Below are 17,676 nucleotides of genomic sequence, written 5' to 3'. Positions count from 1 at the left end.
GTGGGGCAGTAGCAACTGCCTCGTGCAGCCAGCTGGCAGGGATCTGGGCAAAGAGCTTCCTGCCTCCCAGCTGGGACGGCCAGCTGGACTCTGCTTGCAGCAGGAAGAAGGAGCCCTATCCACGGTGTGATGGAGCCCAGCTGCCATGAGTCCCGGCCAGTCAACGTCTGGCTACAGGCTGCGGCCAGAGGGGTCCTGGCTGTGGCATCCAGCCTGTCTGCAGGAGGAAAAGGGCCTCGGTGCAGCTGTGGCTTGGGGTGGATCCCCAGAGCAGTGCTAGGCAGGGGAGTCCATGCACAGGTGGCTGCTAAGGGGCATGTCCAGTGCTGCCTATTCTGCCAGCAGAGCTCTTGGGGACAGCTTTGTACCAGGACATACAGAGCTGTGTACAGACCAGTCCTTACCCCCTATCAACTCTTGGATGGCTTGAAGAGCAACCTTCCCTTCCTGTGCCTGCAGACAGCCGCGTGCCACTGACTGCTCTCCCTATAGCCTCCTGCTGCAGTGCCTTCAGCGTCTCTCCCTGCCCTGCCTTGAAACCATCCCTGCTCAGGCCAACCCCACCTTTGTATTTAAACAGCCAGCTCCTCTTGGCCCATCCCTGGGGATCTCTGTGCTAGCCCAGCCCCAGAGCTGGGGGCCTGTGTGCTGAGTGATGCAACCTGGAGAAGGCAGTGGGCAGCTCTTTTCAGAGGCAGGGTGGGGGGGGCCATGCAGAGTTGCCATGAGGCAGAGGTGGCTGGATTAACTACTTCTATCTACTTGGGAGATGATTATTTAGAGCACCGGAGGAGGAAGGGCCGAGGCAGGGGGGGATGCTGGTCATCTTGCTGGATCTGCACAGTCCCTTTGAGGATATGGCTGGCGGGGAGGGTGTTGTGATGTTGCTCCTTCTCCAGGATGGTTAGACTAACCTGAGGGGTTAGGAAGCCTCTGGCTCCTAAAGGGCTAAAGGCCATCCTGTGAGCCATAGGGTCTTTCCCCATCCCGAGGGTGCCCAATGAGTCCAGTTTCGGGGGCACCAAGTATCTGCAGCATCAGGAGGCAGCGCTCAGTGGGTCAGTTCCTAACCTGCCAGGAAAAGGTGGGCACCCAGGGCAGGAGGGGAGCCAGGGCCACTGCCCAGCCCAGGCCTTGGCTGCCATGGGACTAAGCAAGTGTCCAAGGTTGTTCCTGAGCCCCTGGGAAAGGAGTCAGTATCATCACTCCCTTCTTGCTTCAGAGATGGGGAAACTGAGGCACAGGGAGCAAAGGGACATGGCTTTCCCAAGAAGGACTGGACAGAAAGCAAAGTAGAGAAAGAGGCCAGGGCTCCTGGATTATAGCCCCCTATGCCAAGAGCCGCTTGCTTGCTGGCTGCCACCTCTACCTGCCCCACATTTTCCCGGTGTGTGGGCGAGTCTTTGGCAGGTGCTGCTGAGGACAGGGCTAGGGGCCCTCCCCCAGCCCAGACGCTGGTCCCAGCTGTGTCAGCTTGCCGGCTTGTGCCAGTCTGCAGTCAGCAAAGCTGTAATCCTCCCCTGGCAGGGGCCCAGCACTGCAATTATCTGGCTGACCTGAGCTCGCCTATCCAGAGAAGTCTCTTTGCAGTCGCGCAGACCTGCCGCCAGGGTCCCATCCTCCTCAGCCCAGCCAGCTGGCTCCCTGTTGCTGCAGGCAGAGAGGTGAGAGCAGAAGGGAGCAGCAGCCGCGGGGCAGTCAGAGAGGATCCCGCCAGCTCTGTAGTCTGCGATTTCCCTTCCTGCTAGGCGCATTCAGGACAAAGTGACAGGTGCTGGCTAGACCCCAGGGCTGTGCAGGTGAGTGATGTGCTGAGTCCCCTCCAGATGTGTTCCACTCCAGCCTGGGGTCCATGCACCCGGGTCTACCCAGGATGTATGATATGCCCTGTTCCCTGGTGACCCTTCAGGGCAGACAGAGTTGCTGATATGGAGCCCTGCAGGCCGCCTGCATGCAGCTGCTCTGGACGGGGCTGAGTGCTGCCAGGGTTTGAACTCCACACTGTGTGGGACAGCGTGGGATGCACCCACCCCCACTGCCTTCCTTATGCCCCGTTGGCTGCCGACCAAGGACTCGGCCCCCGCCTCAGGGGATGCCCTGAATAGCTGAGCACTCAATGTTCCCTTTGTTGGGGTTGCAAAAGGCCACTAATCTGCATGGCCCACAGTTCCCTAATCAGCTTCCCAGAGCTTGGTGACTTAGAGAGAGTATTAGAGGGAGCAGTGAGGGTCAGGTCACTGGCCTGAGTGAGAAGCTCCCTTCTCCTCCTCTTCTCTCTGCATCTCCAGCCCTTACCTCAACCCACCCGAACCCAGTGGGAGAACCCAGACATCCTGTCTCCCAGCTCCTGCTTGGCTTGCTAGGCTTCAGGCCCTTTGCACAGCTGGGAATGCAACCCTGTCTTCTTGTCCTCCATTAATTGCTACGCTCTGGTCCCTTTTGCATGGATCCATGCATGGACCCCAGGCGTCCTGGCCCCTTGGGTGGGCTGGGTCCATGCACACATGGCATTGTAATGGGAAGAGGGGAGCTGGGTTTCTCACTCTTACTCTCTCATCACTGTGACCTTTGTAGGGAGGAATTTGGCCGAGTTCCCCCTGTCACATTAACGTCTCATAGACGGAAATACAGAGGCAGTGTCAGTGCAGGGCTTTGGGACCTGGGGGGTGAGCTGCCAGGGGCTCTGGCCAGGATTCCTGCATGCCCCGTCACCGTACTAGATGAAAAGTGATCCCTTACAGAGCCTGGGTGGTGCTGTATGTGGCTCCCTATGGTCTGGGGCAGCAAGTTCATGGCCGTGTCACAGAAAGGGTGGAAGATGCTGGGGGGCAGACTGAGAGGGGAGCTCTCCAGCTGGGGAAAAGGCAGGGGGTATGCTGGGGTGAAGCCGGGTCCCCTCCAGCTGGTGGAGCTCCGGGGTCTGTGCCGAGCTCCAACAGTAGGGTTTCCAGGCTTTTATTAGGTACTGGGCAATGCTGCTGTGTAGGACGCTGGGTGTAGGATTGTGCTTGCGGGGGCTGTCTGGGGTGTGCAAGTGCTCTGCCGGGCCTTTTGCCTGCATGCTTTGATTTAAGCACGTGTGGGGGTAGTTGGGGAGGGGGATGTCTCCTGCCTGCCACACCCCATGCTCTCTGCTTTCTGTACTGACTCAGATGGCAGAGCTCATTCAAGGCCCCTGCTTTCCGGAAGAGCTCAGCACCCAGCCTCTTGGGAGAAGGTGGGTGCAGTTCCTCTGGCAGCCTAGTCAGCTTCACAGCTTTCCCCCAAGAAAGAAAGGCCACTGGGTTCCTGCTTTCCTTCTGTCTCAGCCACATTCGCCTTTCCATAGCTACCGTAGGTCCCCCGACAGCCGTGCCTGAAGGAGTCTTCAGTTCAAGTCCCCCAGCTGCTCAACAACTTATCCAGGTCACCCCTATTCAGCGAGCTGCCCTTGGTGCCTGTCCCTGGAGCCATGTGCTGGAAGCCAGGGGTCAAAGAAGCTAAGGATGGTGGTTTATTCATTAATAAGCTGCAGAGGCCAGATCTGGGGCAGCCCTTGAAGTGGGTCTGGCCCCGGGCCCACAGGAAATGAACTCTGGCCTCCCCCAAGCCCATCTGCCCCAGACCAGCTGGCATGTGCCAGTGCCAGGGCTGTGTCTGCGCTCCTTAGTACTTGTGGGACTGGTCCCTCTTCACTATCATTGCATCTGCAAGCGGTTGGTGCCCTAGACTTCAGGCCAATGTTCCCACCCTGCAAAACAGCTGGCCTTTGGGTGGCAGAGCAGCGGGCAGGTGCATGCGGCTGGGCCTGCTCTGTGCACTCAGCCATGGTGTGTCTGGGTACCCAGGTGTGCCATTCCCCAGCATGCTATGCCAGCGGATGCCGTGGTGGTGCAGCTCAGGTCCATGTGCCTGTCACCTGCACTGCTGGGGGAGTCAGGGGCAGGCCTCTGTGCGCCCCGGGGTTGGGTTCTGTACATAAGGAGGTCTCCTTGCCTGCCAACAAAGCTGCTTGTTCACCTGCCTCCTTTGGGTGAAGAAGGCAGGCGATTGATCACAGCCCCCTTCTAACTACCTTCAAAGGCTGCTGTCCTGCCCTTCTCCGTTGTCTCCTAGACTAAACAAGTCCCCAGCCTTGCCCCTTGGCCAAGCTCTGCAAGCCTCTCCTCACTCCTGCAGATCCCCTGAACTCTCCAGCCTCCCTGCTCTTCCTTGGAGCATGGTGCCAGATGGTGTGCCCCAGCAGAGGGCTCAACACTGAGCAAAGTGGGATGACAGCCTGATGTGTCTCGCTGATGATGCTCCTGCTAATGCTTCCCAGAATAAGCCTGGCCTTTTCCGTCATAGCATCCCATTGCTGGCTCTGGAGCAGGCGGTGATCCACTCTGATCCCAGGTCCTGCCCTGCCCCATCGCTGCCAGTCAGTGTCGCATGGTCTTGGCATGTTGGGTTGTATGCAGTAAATGCTGGTGTGTGTTTCAGACCCTTTCTGGGCTGCATCAGGATCCTTGGGCATTCTCATCTTGCTCTCAGCCCTCAGGGGCAAGAGGCTGGCAAAATGCTGAGGGTCTTTGGTTTACCCCAGGACTACCCACACCCCTGTCAAAGGGACCCTGTATTGGAGAGGTGCCCAGACCCCAGCCCAAGGGAGCTCCAGGCTCTGAGTCTGGCACAGCTTCCAGCAGCTCTGGCCCAAGGGAGCTGTGTTCCTGTGTGACACGGGCACTGAATGGCAGCTCAGCTCAGTGCATCTTGCTGCTTGGCTGTGTTGTGCCCTCTCCCGTCTCTCCTTTCTACTCTCTCACCTCTGTGTGCCTCTTGCTCTACTCAGTCTCCCTCCTCTCTCTCTTTCTCCCTTGCTCCCATTCACCCCCCTCTCCACCCCCTCTCTCCCTTCCTGAGTCAGCTGCTCCATTGAGAGGCCATGTGAGCCTGCATACACATGGCTCGCAGCGCTGCACAGAGCTGTATTTTTAGCAGACGGTATCAAAAGCATAATTATGTCTGTTGTTTAAATGCAGCCTCTTTGTTGGCAGCTTGCAGAGCCTTGGGCTGGCTTGCGGGCTACGTTACCAGCAAGGAGGGCAAGGAGACGCAATGAGGAACCCCAGCCCCGGCTGCTTGGAGACTGCTTGAGCCCCCAGGGTCCCAGAGGGCAGGGAGAGAGGGGCTCACTCCTAGTACTTGGCAGCAGCTTCCAGGCAGGTAGGAGGGAAGCCCTGCCACTCCCTGCCTGCTGGAACAACCAGGGAAGAGGCTTCAAGGTGAGCTCACACCTGCCAAAATCTCCTACCCCTGGCCAGCAGAGCCATCTGGGGCTAGCTGTGTGCTTTGAAGTGTTCAGGCCAGTTTGGGGATGAGGGGCAAGCGCAGCAAGGAGAGGCTGGGACCTGCTGGGGATGGTGGAGCATGATAGGTGAAATGGGGTTGGGGTGGGGTTATCCGGAAGTGGGTCACAGCTGGAGATGGGTAGAGGAGTTTGTAAAGGAGCAGGCAAAGACCCATGCTCCTGGCTCTGCCCCAGCCAGAGACCGACTTTCTTTGCCCCAGGACCTTGTTGGCTACGGCAGTGCTTACTTGGCTATGTAGGCCTGATTCTAGGTGATTGCTGCTCCTGGAAGTTTATTTCATAAGAGATCTGCCATGGGCAGTGGGCAGCAGAGGATCATTTCCTCTGGGGCAGGGCATCTGCCAGGCTGTCATGGCAGAGCCAACCCTGCCTTGGGTACCAGAACCATATACTCACTTGTCTATAGCACTAGTGCCCCCAAGCTGTGGTGGGGCTCTGCTTAGGCATGTGAGATGGAAGAGAAGAAGGGGTAGGGGAGATGGGGCTTCCCAGCTCTCTGACCTCTGCCAGGTTCATGGATCATATTCTAGGCAGCCTGGGACTGGAGCGAGCAGGGCGGGTAGAAGGAGTCCTGAGTGCCAGGCTCTAAGCTAAACTCATCCCTGAGGTTTATATTATAATGCTCTGAACACTAGGCTTCGTGGCTCTCCCAGAGGGAAAGCAAAATGAGGAGGCTGGTCTTGTGTATCCCTTAGTTAGAACATGCATCTGGGTCTCAGTTCAGTCCTTAGCAGGAACTACGGTCCCTCCGGCCCCCTGCCACTAGCCACTGCCAACCAGCCACTGCCAACCAGCATGTGGGCACAGGCTGCTCATGCCTCCCTCTCCTCAATACTTTGCAGGTGACGCCCTCAGTGCCATGTGCTGGAGGGAACAGCTGAGGACAGGGGGCACCATGGCTCCCCAGAAGCACAGGTCACCCTGGGAGTGCACCTGTGGCAGAGAAGCTCCGAGTGAAGCTTGGATGCTGTAGCTGCTGGAGTGTGAGTGCCGATAGCTTGGCTGCGGGCATGGGCTGGGTACGGGGTGCAGTCCCTGGGCCAAGGTGTGGTGTGTGCAGGGTGAAAATGCAATGCCTTGCATCCGTGGTTGTCTATGCAGGGGCTGCACTCACTGGCCCTGGAGGGCCCTATGCCCCTATGGTGCTTGTGCGGCAGTTTCTGCTCCTTAGTGGGTTTTTGTACAGCCGCGTGGGGCAGGAACAACATGAGTTCTGGGCCGTTCAGCCCAGTGGGGTAGGAAGGCAGGTTTCAGATGCATTTAGCTGATGGGGGAGAAACAGGTTGTGGAAACACAAGTGATGAGCCTCCAGTGAGAGCTGGTGTGGAATAGCCACCCCACATGCTAGGACAGTGGATCCAGAGGGAGCTGGGCTCTGGGACCTGGCCGTGCCCTCTGTGGGAGACATTGCAAAGATGAAGAGAGCTCTGGTTGGCTTTTTGGGGTTGAAACCTGTTCCCACAGAGAGATCGAGGCACCCCCTGAGAGAGAGAGCAAGCAGAGAGCACCAAGCTACATGATATGGGGTTATATGAATCCCTGGTGAGAGAGGATTCCTGAACCCTGCTATTCTGTCTGTCACCACAGAGATCTGTCTGCTGCTCTGCCCATTGCATACATGTTCGATTGATCCATCTGTCTATCACCACAGACATCCCCCTTTCCCTCTATCGATCGCCACGAGCATGCCTCTCTTTGACCATCTCCACGTGCAATCATGTCTCGGCCTGTGCCCTGCCATCTGTCTCCATAGGCACTCGTGTCTCTCTCTCGCTCTTTCCCTGTCTATTTTGGGTGTCTCTGATGCTCCTCCCTAAGCATAGATATAGCTGTAAGTTTTCTCTCTGCTGTGAGTTCACCATCTGCCTCTCCAGTGCAGCTCTCAGACAGGGGGCCAGCCTGGCTTCAGTACACCTCACTATGTGCTGCAAAAGCAAACCAGTTACAAAGCGCTATAGCCAGGTGTGTCTCAGATAAGCATGGGCTGGCTCCAGCTTGCCGTGCTTTCAGTTCTCAGCTGAGATTTCCTCCTTTCCTGGGGTTGAGCTGTGGCTTGTACTTGTCCCTTTAGCACCCTTGGCTCAGCTAGGAGAGCCTTGGAGCCCAGCCTGCTCCCTGGGGATGTCTGTGGTGCTCTGGATGTGCCTGTTGGTGTCTGGAAGCCGGCTTCATGTTTCAAGACCAGGCATCACTGGCATGAGGCTGTGATGTAGCCCACTGCTGGACTGGAACTCAGAAATAAACCAGCTGGCAATTGGTTGCAGCTGATGCCAAAGGGGCACAGGACAGTGACTTTCTTAGAGTCCAAACCCTGCAGCACACACGCAACATCCAGTTAATTAGTACATGCTCCGAGCCAGCCTGTGCTCCAGACAGGCCATGTCCAGTCCACCCTCCCATTATAGGCAAGCATTAATTGCCCCCCTTGTTTCCTGGCTGAGCCATGATGCCAATGAAGGAATGAGCCGGATAGAAGGAGCCTCTGAAAACATGGATGAGGCTCATTCCTGGGGCATGTTGCCCTGTGCAGCTGAGAAATGTAGGGTTAGGCTTTTGGGGGGTCTCCACATCTTATGGACCAACCAGTCAGGAGCTCCACAGGCTGTGCCCAGCAAGGGGGCTCTCTGAGTGTCCCTCCAGTGCTGGGACAACACCCCCTCCCTGCCCTTACCTTGAGGCTCCCTATGCCAGTTGCCAGCAACTCATGTGGCACAACATCTGCTGACCAGCACCACACTTTGGGTTGGTTTTGAGCCTCTCACCTAGTGGCTGGAGCTGGTGAGGAGCCAGATTTCCTGTTTCATGAGAAACTCCTCTCTGCCAAAACATTTTCTCCCTTGCAGAACAGATAGAAAACAACAAAAATTGGAAATATCCCGGGAAAAGCCTCCCCTTCTCCCCCTCCCAGCTTGCAACTATTTCATTTCAGACAGGTCAGAAAGCTAGGTTTTGGTAAACACGAGGTTGGGTTGTGCTTGGGGCTGGTGGGAGCATTTGTCTTGCAGAAATAGCATTTTTTAAAGGAATCGAAGCACAAAGCTGTTTTGGAAGGGGGAATGGAGACTCGGTGTTCCTGTTCCACGTGGTGCGTCCCATCCCTCTTAATGGCTTTCCATGGAAATTGGCGGGGTCACGGAGCAGCTCCCTTTGGGGGAACTGGTATTTTCCCCATGGAGAAATGTTTTGTCAGATGATTCCTGGCCAGCTCTATGCAGAGATGAGGTACAGCCGGTACCCCCTTCCCTGCTTCCTTGGGTTTCTGCCCAGCCTGTGAGACCTGCCCCAATGTGCTGAGGGAGGTGCTGTGGTTGCAGAGGGGCTGGCCTCAATGCCCTGTGCCCTTCAGAGACCAGGAATAACTTGTGGCTGGGTTGCTAGGGCCTCACTGCCTGCCAAGCCAATCCCCAAAACAGGCTCAGCTCCCGGGCTAAGCCAGAGAGAGCAGCCAGTGCTGTGCGTCTTGCAGCAATTGCTCCCATGCAGCCTCAGATGTTGGAAGCTTTTTTTTCCTGGAGAGAGGAGGGAGCTGGCTGGATTATCCTGGACTCCTGCCCTGGAGATTTTCAGCTGCCACCTACGTAGCCACTGGTGTAGGGCAGGGAGTCCTCTGTGTGTGCTAGAGGGATGTGTCACGCTAAGGCCTGCATGGTGGCAAGGCAGGTAGGGCCCTGCCGTGGCTCCAGAGTGGTGGGTTTGGGTTTTGCTCGAGGCTGTTGTCCCCAGTCCACTCAGCTCTAGATTGCTGCTTGCACCTGGGCATGATGCTGGCCATACGACTCCATTGTGTGTGCTCAGTGACAGGAACGGAGGCAGCTCCACCTTGGCAGGCAGAGCTTTTCTATCTCTGAACTACCCTCTGGCCTCCCCTGTAGCCCTGGCACCTGCGTCCCCCCTCATAATGCTGCTTCGCATGCGTTAGACCAGCTGTCAGGGCACCAGGGTGGGTGGTTGTGCAGTGTTGGCATGGATGGGCAGTGCTCCTGCAAACCAAACACCCCTGGCACCGCAGCCCCTGTGCACCCTTCATGACCAAGGAGCCCTCCCTTCCCTTTGTCTACCAGTGCTGGGGTAATGAGATGACTGGTGACCTGGCAAGATTAGGAGGAGCGGAGGGAGGAAGTGCTTGGTGTAGCGGGGCTGAGTACAATGCAAGTCCTGGCTCCCTTTCCTGGGGAGGGATTAAGGCAGGGCTGACAAAAGCCACTGGACAGCTTCCAGCTTGTCCTTGGAGAGACGGACAGAGGGAGTCATGCAAGTTCCAGCAAGCTGGAAGCCCCGGATCAGGCTCCTCTGGCCTGGTAGGACTCTCCCCATGTCCCTGGCTGCCATCGTAAGCCCTCATCCCCTGCAGAGAGTGTTTGATTACATCAGGGCATGTGAATCTGGTTGGGGGGGCTGGCATCAGGCTGCTGTAGCGCCCCTGTGCCCAGCAAAGGGGCTCTCTGTTTTGTCCCGTTATGCTGAAACAAAGACCCCTTGCCCTCATACCCTGAGATTTCCCATGCTGAGAACCAGACGCATCTCTTTAAGAGGTGTCATGCATTTAGCCAGGTTCATCCCTTTGGGATCCCCAGATTCAGGGTCTTCTGTGATGTATTGCTAGTGGGGAAACTCCTCCTCATGTGCAGCCCCATCTGCAGTTTTGCCTTTCCTTGTTGCATTGATCCATGACTACTCTCTGCCTCTGAGGCTGACTATTCAAAGGAACAGTGCCTTGAACCCCCAGCTTTACCTCCTCTCTTAGAGAGAGGCAGCAACTTCAGCAAGGACCGGGAGCTGGGACTCCTGGGTCCTCGGTCTTCGGAGGGCAATGAGCCACTGGTTAGTTGTGGGGACTTGGGTGTCAGGACCTCTCTGCATTTTGTTCTCGACTCTGAACAGGCCTCTTGGGGAGGTGTGGGAGATGGTGACCCAGGATACCTGGGTTCTCTTCTCAGTTCTTGATGGGGGGTAGGGGTGGGCAGTGTGACATGCTGTCTATAGCAGAGAGTGCTGGGAGTCAGAGCCACAGGGTCTTGGTGCCAGCTGTGGAGGTGAGCGTGGCACCGTGGTGAGAACGATGGTGTGAGAAGCAGGGATCTGGGCTCCATTCCCTCCCTCCTTCCCTCTGTCACAGCCTCACTGGGTGGCCTTGGGCCTCTCCTTTCACCTCCCCAGCGGTAAAGCGGGCGTCATGGCGCTTACTCATTCACCTCCCAGGATGCTGGGAGCTGGCCGGCCTTGCGGCTTGCCAAGTATTGCAAAATGCTCTCCGGTGCCAAGGAGCAGCTTTCCCATATATACCCCCTCCTGCCGCTGCCCCACAAACCAATTGCCCCCCTGGCTTCCCCCCTCCTCCCCTTAGGAGTGCAAGTTTGCGTGCACGGCTCCTGTTCAGCAGCTGCCCAGGACAAGTGAGCCAGGGCTGGAGGGGAGCGAGGCTGCCAGAACAGTTGGGCTGTGGCCCTAATTCCCAGAAAGCTCCTCGTGTGGGAGTGGATGTCCTCCCGTGCCCTCGGCTCCGCTGCAGCTCCCAGCCTCCTGAAGCTTTGACGTTGTTCAGCACCGGGTGCAGATGAGCACCAGCTTTCTCGTCCATCTCAGCCGGGGCTCAGCGGGGGGAAGGGGAAGGAAGAGCACTCTTCCTCTGCCCCCCACCCCTTCTTGTTCTCCTCCTTCCTCCCTTCTTCATCACCTTCACCTCAGGCTCACTCTTTCTCAAAGAGGCGCAGGGACAAGCAGAACTTGGGCTCAGGTAGGTGCAGGCTGGGCTGGGCTGGGCTGGTTTAAGGTGTGTGTGTGTGATACCTGGGGGGGAGGGGTGTGTGTGTGTGTGTGTGTGAGATATGTCTGGGCTCTGAGCGTGTGTGTGTGTGCAGGGAAGCCTGGGCTCTGTGTGTGTGTGTGCATGTGTGTGTGATGCCTGGTGTGTGTATGTGTATGTTAGTTGCCTGGTGTGTGTGTGTGTGTTTTGTGTATGTGTGGGATACCTGGGTTGTGTGTATGTGTGTGTGTGGTGGGGAATGCCTGGTTTGTGTGTATGTGTGTGTGTTTGTGTGCACGCATGCGTGTGATGCCTGGAGTGTATGTGTGTGTTTTGTGTATGTGTGGGATATGTGTGGGGAGGGAAATGCCTGGTTTGGGGTGTGTATGTGTGTGTGAGAGTGTGTGTGTGTGCATGCGTGAGCATGATGCCTGGTGTGTGTGTGTGTTGGAGGGGGGATCTCCAGGAAGGATCTGCTTACGGGGCTGAAGGAGGTTCCCAGAGCTATGGAAAAGCCAGGGCATGGTGATGGTGGGGAAGGAAATAAAAGAGCCAGGAGGGAGAGGAGGGGGGAGGGGGGGGGGGGGATCCTGGTGTGTCATTTTGCCTGAAAAGGGAGAGGGGCAGAGGAGGAGAAGCTTGGCTCATGAGGTTGTTTCCTGATGGGGCATCACTTGTGTTATCTGCCCCCTACCCCACAACCAGTTTGGAGGCAGTACAGGCCCCCCTCCCCGGTGCCCACACACCCATGGGCTTTGCAGGGGCAGGGGGCTGGCACTGGCACTGGCACTGGCGCTGGCTCGGAAGGTCCTGGAGGGCAGCGGGTCAGCGTGGCAGCCCTGCTGCCTTCTGGGCAGGGCAGGCAGGGGGGCGGTTCAGGTCAAGTCAGACGTGCGGCTGCTCTGTTCTTCCCACCCATCTCCAAGGAGCGAGAACAAGTTAGACACTTTAGTCCCTGCTCTCTCCTCCCCGGCGTCAGTGGGGGTCCAGGCTGTGGTTGAATCTTCCCTCCCCTTCTCCTGCTCCACTCCCTTCCAGCAGCCGAGGGCTGGCCGAGCCTCGGTGCTACACGGGGTCCCCATTCTGCCATTGGAGGGTTGAGTCCTCTGCTGCAGAAAGCCAGGAAGCATTTCCTAGTCCCTTTATGCTGCTGTCATGCCCAGGCACCCCCACGCTGGCATCAGAGGGGTTAAGCAGGGTGGGGACACCAGGGTTTCTAATTCAGGAGCCACCGACCTCATGCTGGGTGGGTTGTATTTCTTCGGCTGCTGTTTATACGGTTTCGTGGCAAAGTCTCCTCCATGTGCCTGTGCAGTCAGAGCAGCAGTGCCCTGCATGGGGCCAGTGAGACCTGCTCCCAGCTCCCAGAAGAGCGGCTGTCCCTGTAAGCCCTGACCCACATCCCCATGCATTCAGCACAATTGGGATGCCCCCAGGCAGGGGTCAGTGCCACCCAGCTCACCTGGCCTACTTCTATGGGCCTGATTTAGCCCTGGAGCAAGGAACAGAGCCACACCAGGGCATCTGCAGTAATTTAACGCAAGGAGTTGGACCCTCTGCCTTTCTCTACCTCTCAAAAGCCTTCTGGCTTCTGAAGGCAACACCTGCCTACTGTCCCACTGCCCTGGGGCTTGGCACAATTCATACCTAGGGCTTTGCAGAGTGGTTCCTCGCAAACCCCATCCTATGCAGGACCCCGACCACTGTGGCTCAGCCAGGCTTGGGGTGGTTTAGGATCAGCCCATCACCTCTGAGGCCTCTCAAGGGCTGAGCGGGCCTCAGGGGAGATGTCTTGTGAAGGACATGCTTTTCCTTGGCACCCACAGGGCAGTGCAGTTCAAGCTGTTGGCCATGGTGTCTGCTTATACCCAGGAAGGGCATGATCCGTTGCAGTCCCCTCCTCTTAGGCTCCCTGCAGAGTATGGCAGGCGCTGGGCTGGGCTGCAGCTCCAGATGGCTCTAGAGAGGAACTAGAGCCCAGGATGGTACTCAGGAGCTGCTATCTAAATCCCAGTTTGGCCTAGGGCATGGTAGGAAATCCCTCGCTGTCCAGCTTGACCACAGTGGGGCCCTGTCCACTTATCCCTGCCCCAGACCTTGGTGCCGTGAGGCTGACCCCGTTGGCCCTTAGCCTTGCTTCCCCTTCAGATGCCCTGTGCCCTCACTTCTCTTTCTGCTTTGATGACCAATTTCTGCCACCTTATGCCTCAGCCACCCAGGCAGGGTCTTGACCGTCCCAGTGCTCTCTGCTAGTGCATGCAGGCTCTGAATCTCATGCAGTGGGGCCTCCCCCTTGCTTGATCCTTTCACGCTGCTGTAATCAGTGCTGTTGTTTGATCAGTTCATTACTTGTGCTTTTTGCTTTGCAAAGATAATTTTGCAACAATTAAATGTATTTAATAGGCAATAGCTTTAATAAAAGACAATACAATGAGGGCCCAGCTAGACCGACCACCTTCCTTCTGCCCTCCAGTGCCCACGGGGTTTGATATAGCTGTGATCCTAGCAGATCCCTGGGCTCAGCTGTGCTGCTCACAGCTCTGGGTACCTCCACCCCTGTCCTTGTTGAGCTCCCTGAGAGCTGGCAGGCTGCAGCCGCCCGAGGGAGACATATAAGGCAGCCCCCCAGCACACAATGTCCTTATCCCCCAGCCAAGGGCCTGTTAACACCTCAAGAGAATCCTCTTCCTTGTCCTCTGTTTCTCCTCTTGACTGGGCAGAGGAATGGATCCCAGGTGGCCTTCATGTGTCATGATCTCTGGGGCTGGTCTGGCAGCCCAGCTTGGAGAGAGGCACCAGTCATGTCCTGTCTTTACACTCCCATTGCATTTTTGGGAGGATCCAGTCTTGGGAGCAGCTGGAGCCCATGACAAGCAGAGTCCTCTCCAGCATCCCAGAGGGGAGCATGGGAGGCTGGGAAATGCAGGTGTGGGGCAGGGCGAAGGGTTTGGAAATCAAAGCTGTTCTGGCTCCAGTGCTTTGCGGGGTCATGACAAGACTTGGCAGCAGGGCCACCATCGTCAGAGCCTGGTCTTTGTTTTCTTGGCACGGGGTGGCTGATCTTTCTTCTCTGCTGGGTTTGAGTCACCATGTTTGCTTAACCCTTCTCTGGGCAGCTCTGGTGCAACATGTCACATTGGGAGGCAACTCAGCCAAGTCCAAATGCTACCTCTTTGTTTTCCACCTCTTTGGAGCATACAAATCTTTCGCTTTGCAGGAGAACTGCTCTTTTGGTGTGGTTTAGTAACCACCAAGGTACAGTGGCTTTAAGCCCAGTTTATGGAAATGGGAGTCTCCTCCCTTGCTTGCTCTGAGAGCCTTATGGCAAAACTTGGGGGCATCTGAATGCCATGCTTCTGGGTTTGGGCCTGCAAGTAGGATGCCTGTCAAAGGTTCTGAAGTCCCAGGTGTGGGTGGAAGATGTTTGCCAGTAGTAGGGCCACTTATGGTTCTGGACTCTTGGATTTGGAATTAGTTTTGGCTAATTTGGCCTCGGATACAAATATAGATATATATAAATTCCCTTCCTGGGATTGCTGAGTTCCTTGCTTTGTGCAAATCCTGTGTTCCCCACAGGCACACACCTTCCCGCACCAGCCGGTGTCCACCTATGCACGCAAGCCAGGGCATGTACATGCTGGCACCCCAGCCCGTGCAAGTCACAGGCATGCAAACAGGTGCCCGTGTGCAGGGAGATGTGCACACATGGGCAATGAACTGGAAGTGTGGCCCACAGAGGACTTGGGGAAAAACACACACCAATGCCATACCGACCCATTGGCGTGCACACTGTGTATTGCGTGCATGTCCGTGCTTGGAGATGGCCTGCTAATGACCACTGCTGTCTGGGTAGGAAGGGCAAGGCTGTCTATGGCGTAAGAGGGTCTCTGTCCCGGAGAGCTTGCAGCCTCTGCAGGCAGCGCAGAAAGGAGCAGGGAAATTCCATTTGACGTCATTGCTGTGGTGGGCGTGCATGGACCTGAGATGGGCTGGGCTGATTTCTGACGGCACCTTCCTCTCTCCTCTCCTTGCTGTGGATGCAAAGGCTTGTTGTAGATAACACTAGGGGGATGCACATCCTCTGATTTAGGAGGCAGTGCCAGGCTGCCTCATCTGACTGGGTTGCTTGGGGGTGTTTGTGCCCCTAAGGGGTGTGCACAGCCCTACAAGGCACCTTGCTGGGGGCTGTGCGCGCCCCGGTTGCTAAAGGCTTGTGTCATGTGTGTGCCTATTGCCAAGGATGCTGCTAAGGCCCTTGTTTCCTTGCGGGCATAGGTGTCCCCTGTCATGGGAGTTGTTACGCGGGGGTGGCTCAGCACTGGTGGTTGCTAAAGGATGTGGAGTGCATTGCCCTCCTCCTGCCCTTTCTCTGGCTCCCTCCCTTAGAGACCAAGCTAGGTGGTTTGCATCCCTGTGCCAAGCCCCAGACCCCCTGCCTCGCCTCCCTCCTCCCAGCAGTGTGCCCCTCTGCTGGCATCCAGACTCGGTGGTTAGGGGGTGGGGGCTGCTGCCACTCCTTACACAAAAGGCCAGGCCATACAGCAGCTGCTGAGCTTTAATGAAGCCTCCGGTCTGATGTTAATCACGCTGTGCAGCCCACGGCTGTGTCCTCCCCTCACCTCACAGCGCCCTGCCCCCAGAGACATCCCCTGCACCTCATGGCATCTGCTTGCCGTGTGTGTGTGTGTGTGTGTGTGTGTGCGCGCGCGTGTGTGTGTGCGTGTGAGCACAGCCGCTGCTGTAGCTGCCTCCAGAGCAGAGCGGTGACTGTGCAGAGAGTGGGTGGAGAGGGGGGAGGAACACAAGGCTGGTGTATGCCAGAGCCTGGCTGCTGCCTTTATGTAACGCGTGTGCATGCGTGTATGTGTGTGTGCGTGCAGTTCTCGGGGGCTGCGTGTCCTAGAAAGACCCTCTATGCGCGCTGGCGCACACATGCTGTATAAACACAGCAGTCCCTCTCCCAGCCAGTTCCCACTCAGATAACCCTAAACTCCAGCTGCTCTGTTGTGTGTGGCTGACAGTATTGAAGCCCTGAGTGCACTGCATGGACATGAAAAGGGTCAGACCATATGGGCCAAGTCTGACCCCCTAACATTTCCAGCTGTTATAGGAGGTACTGTGAACTATAGTGAATGTGTATGCAGTGGGCTTGTTTCTCACTGCCTGTGAGTGAGAAGGTGTTCGTGGTGTGTGTGTATATAAGTGGTGTTTGTATATATGTGCATTTGGGCATGTGTGTGGGTGTTTGGTGTGTGGGGATGTGTAGTTTTTGTACACAGATGACAGTGTACGTGCATGCATTGTTAATTTTTAGCATCTAGACTGTGGGATCACCTATGAGCTCCAAAAACAGCACAAGGTTCGTTGCAAATAGGTAACAAAACCATGAGGGGCACACTTACGTCTATATGCACATCTGCGTGTATGAGCCTGGCTGTAGCAGGTGTGTAAGCATGCATGGAGGTCATGTGTGCATAGGCATATCTATGTGTGAGCTTGCCTGTTTGGAGCATGGGTGTGTATGCATATGTATAATATGCATATCTAGGTGCGTGTAAGCATGTTGGTATGCTGTGGGTGCCATGTGTATGTGTGTGTCTGGGTAGGCGTGCATGGCTATTTGCTATGTATGAGATATGATCATGTCTTTCCATGAATGGACACTCTGGTCAAATGCCCAAGAAAACCTCTCCTGTTACGGCTGGAAGCATTCCTTTCCTTGCTCTCATGCGGCTCCCTCTCCTCTACCCCTGCCTTCCCTGCACTTTTCCTGGGTTGGGAGAAGACAATGCTCCTCAAGAGGCTGGGAGTTTTTCCTGCTCTTGATTAAAAGGCCAGAGCCGCCAGCATCCCCGCTTGCTTTCCATCCCAAGTGTCTGTGAGGTGCTAGTGTTGTGCCAACTCCTCCTAATTTCCTGTATGGGAGAGATGTACTGGGGGGAAAGTATCTCTCACTGGCAGCTGAGGGCTTGTGCTTGCTGAGCCTGCAGAAGCGGGGTGAAGGGTGGGAGAGACCCTGACTGGGCTTTGTAACATAGGGCTGCACCTGGGGCAGGGCCAGGGGTTGGACTAAGGATTTGCAGTGTTTTATTAGATGAGTGATGGTGAGGTTGGAAACCATGCAGGGATTTCCACCTGGGTCTTCCTTATCTGCATCACCCAGGATGCTGGGGTGGTGCCAGGGTGGGCTTGCCTCTTGGCTTTGCCAGCTAGCAGGGTTCTTGGAAGGGACCGTCCGTGGTGCATGCTGTGGGGTCAGGGTCTTGTACCTGATAGGGAAGCCTCCTCTACAAGGCTCCGTTGTTTCCTGCCCTGGGCCCCCTTGCTGTTTCATTTCTGGGTCTCACCCCCAGCTCTGTTTTCCTTCCCCTCCAACATGCCCTGCCATTTGGGGCCTGCCCTCCCGACCTTGTTCTGCCAATGCCTCTCACGTCTCACCCGCAGCACCCCTGCTTTCCCAGCCTTCCCTCTTCCACGCTGCCCTTTCCTCCAGTTCCTGGGCTTGGCGTGGCCAATTGCTAGGCTCTGCTGCTCCAGCTGTGCCCGCGGCAGGGTGTGGCAGATCTGGCCCCATCTGACTCTTTCCCCAGGACTCTCTGCCTCT

At 56.6% G+C, this 17,676-nt stretch overlaps 1 protein-coding gene across 8 annotated transcripts in view; it reads left to right on the top strand.

The window, feature by feature from the left end:
* The first annotated feature begins 1,592 nt into the window (after window positions 1-1,592).
* Window positions 1,593-17,676, top strand: part of HR (HR lysine demethylase and nuclear receptor corepressor) — a 33,049-nt gene continuing 16,965 nt past the window's right edge. For 3 of the 8 annotated variants that reach the window (XM_059730702.1, XM_059730706.1, XM_059730704.1), the window contains exon 1: window positions 10,751-11,063. In XM_059730702.1, coding sequence (XP_059586685.1) covers window positions 10,884-11,063 — 180 coding nt within the window. In that variant the 5' untranslated portion in view covers window positions 10,751-10,883. Of the gene's footprint in view, window positions 1,800-5,015; window positions 5,244-6,171; window positions 6,313-10,719; window positions 11,064-17,676 lie in introns of those variants that run through there. The other 5 variants (XM_059730705.1, XM_059730708.1, XM_059730707.1 and 2 more) reach the window with 5 other exon arrangements.

The sequence above is a fragment of the Alligator mississippiensis genome, chromosome 7 (assembly GCF_030867095.1).
Source record: "Alligator mississippiensis isolate rAllMis1 chromosome 7, rAllMis1, whole genome shotgun sequence".
Taxonomy (NCBI): domain Eukaryota; kingdom Metazoa; phylum Chordata; order Crocodylia; family Alligatoridae; genus Alligator; species Alligator mississippiensis.
Note: the sequence above shows the minus strand (reverse complement) of the source record. Positions and strands in the feature narration are given on the sequence as shown.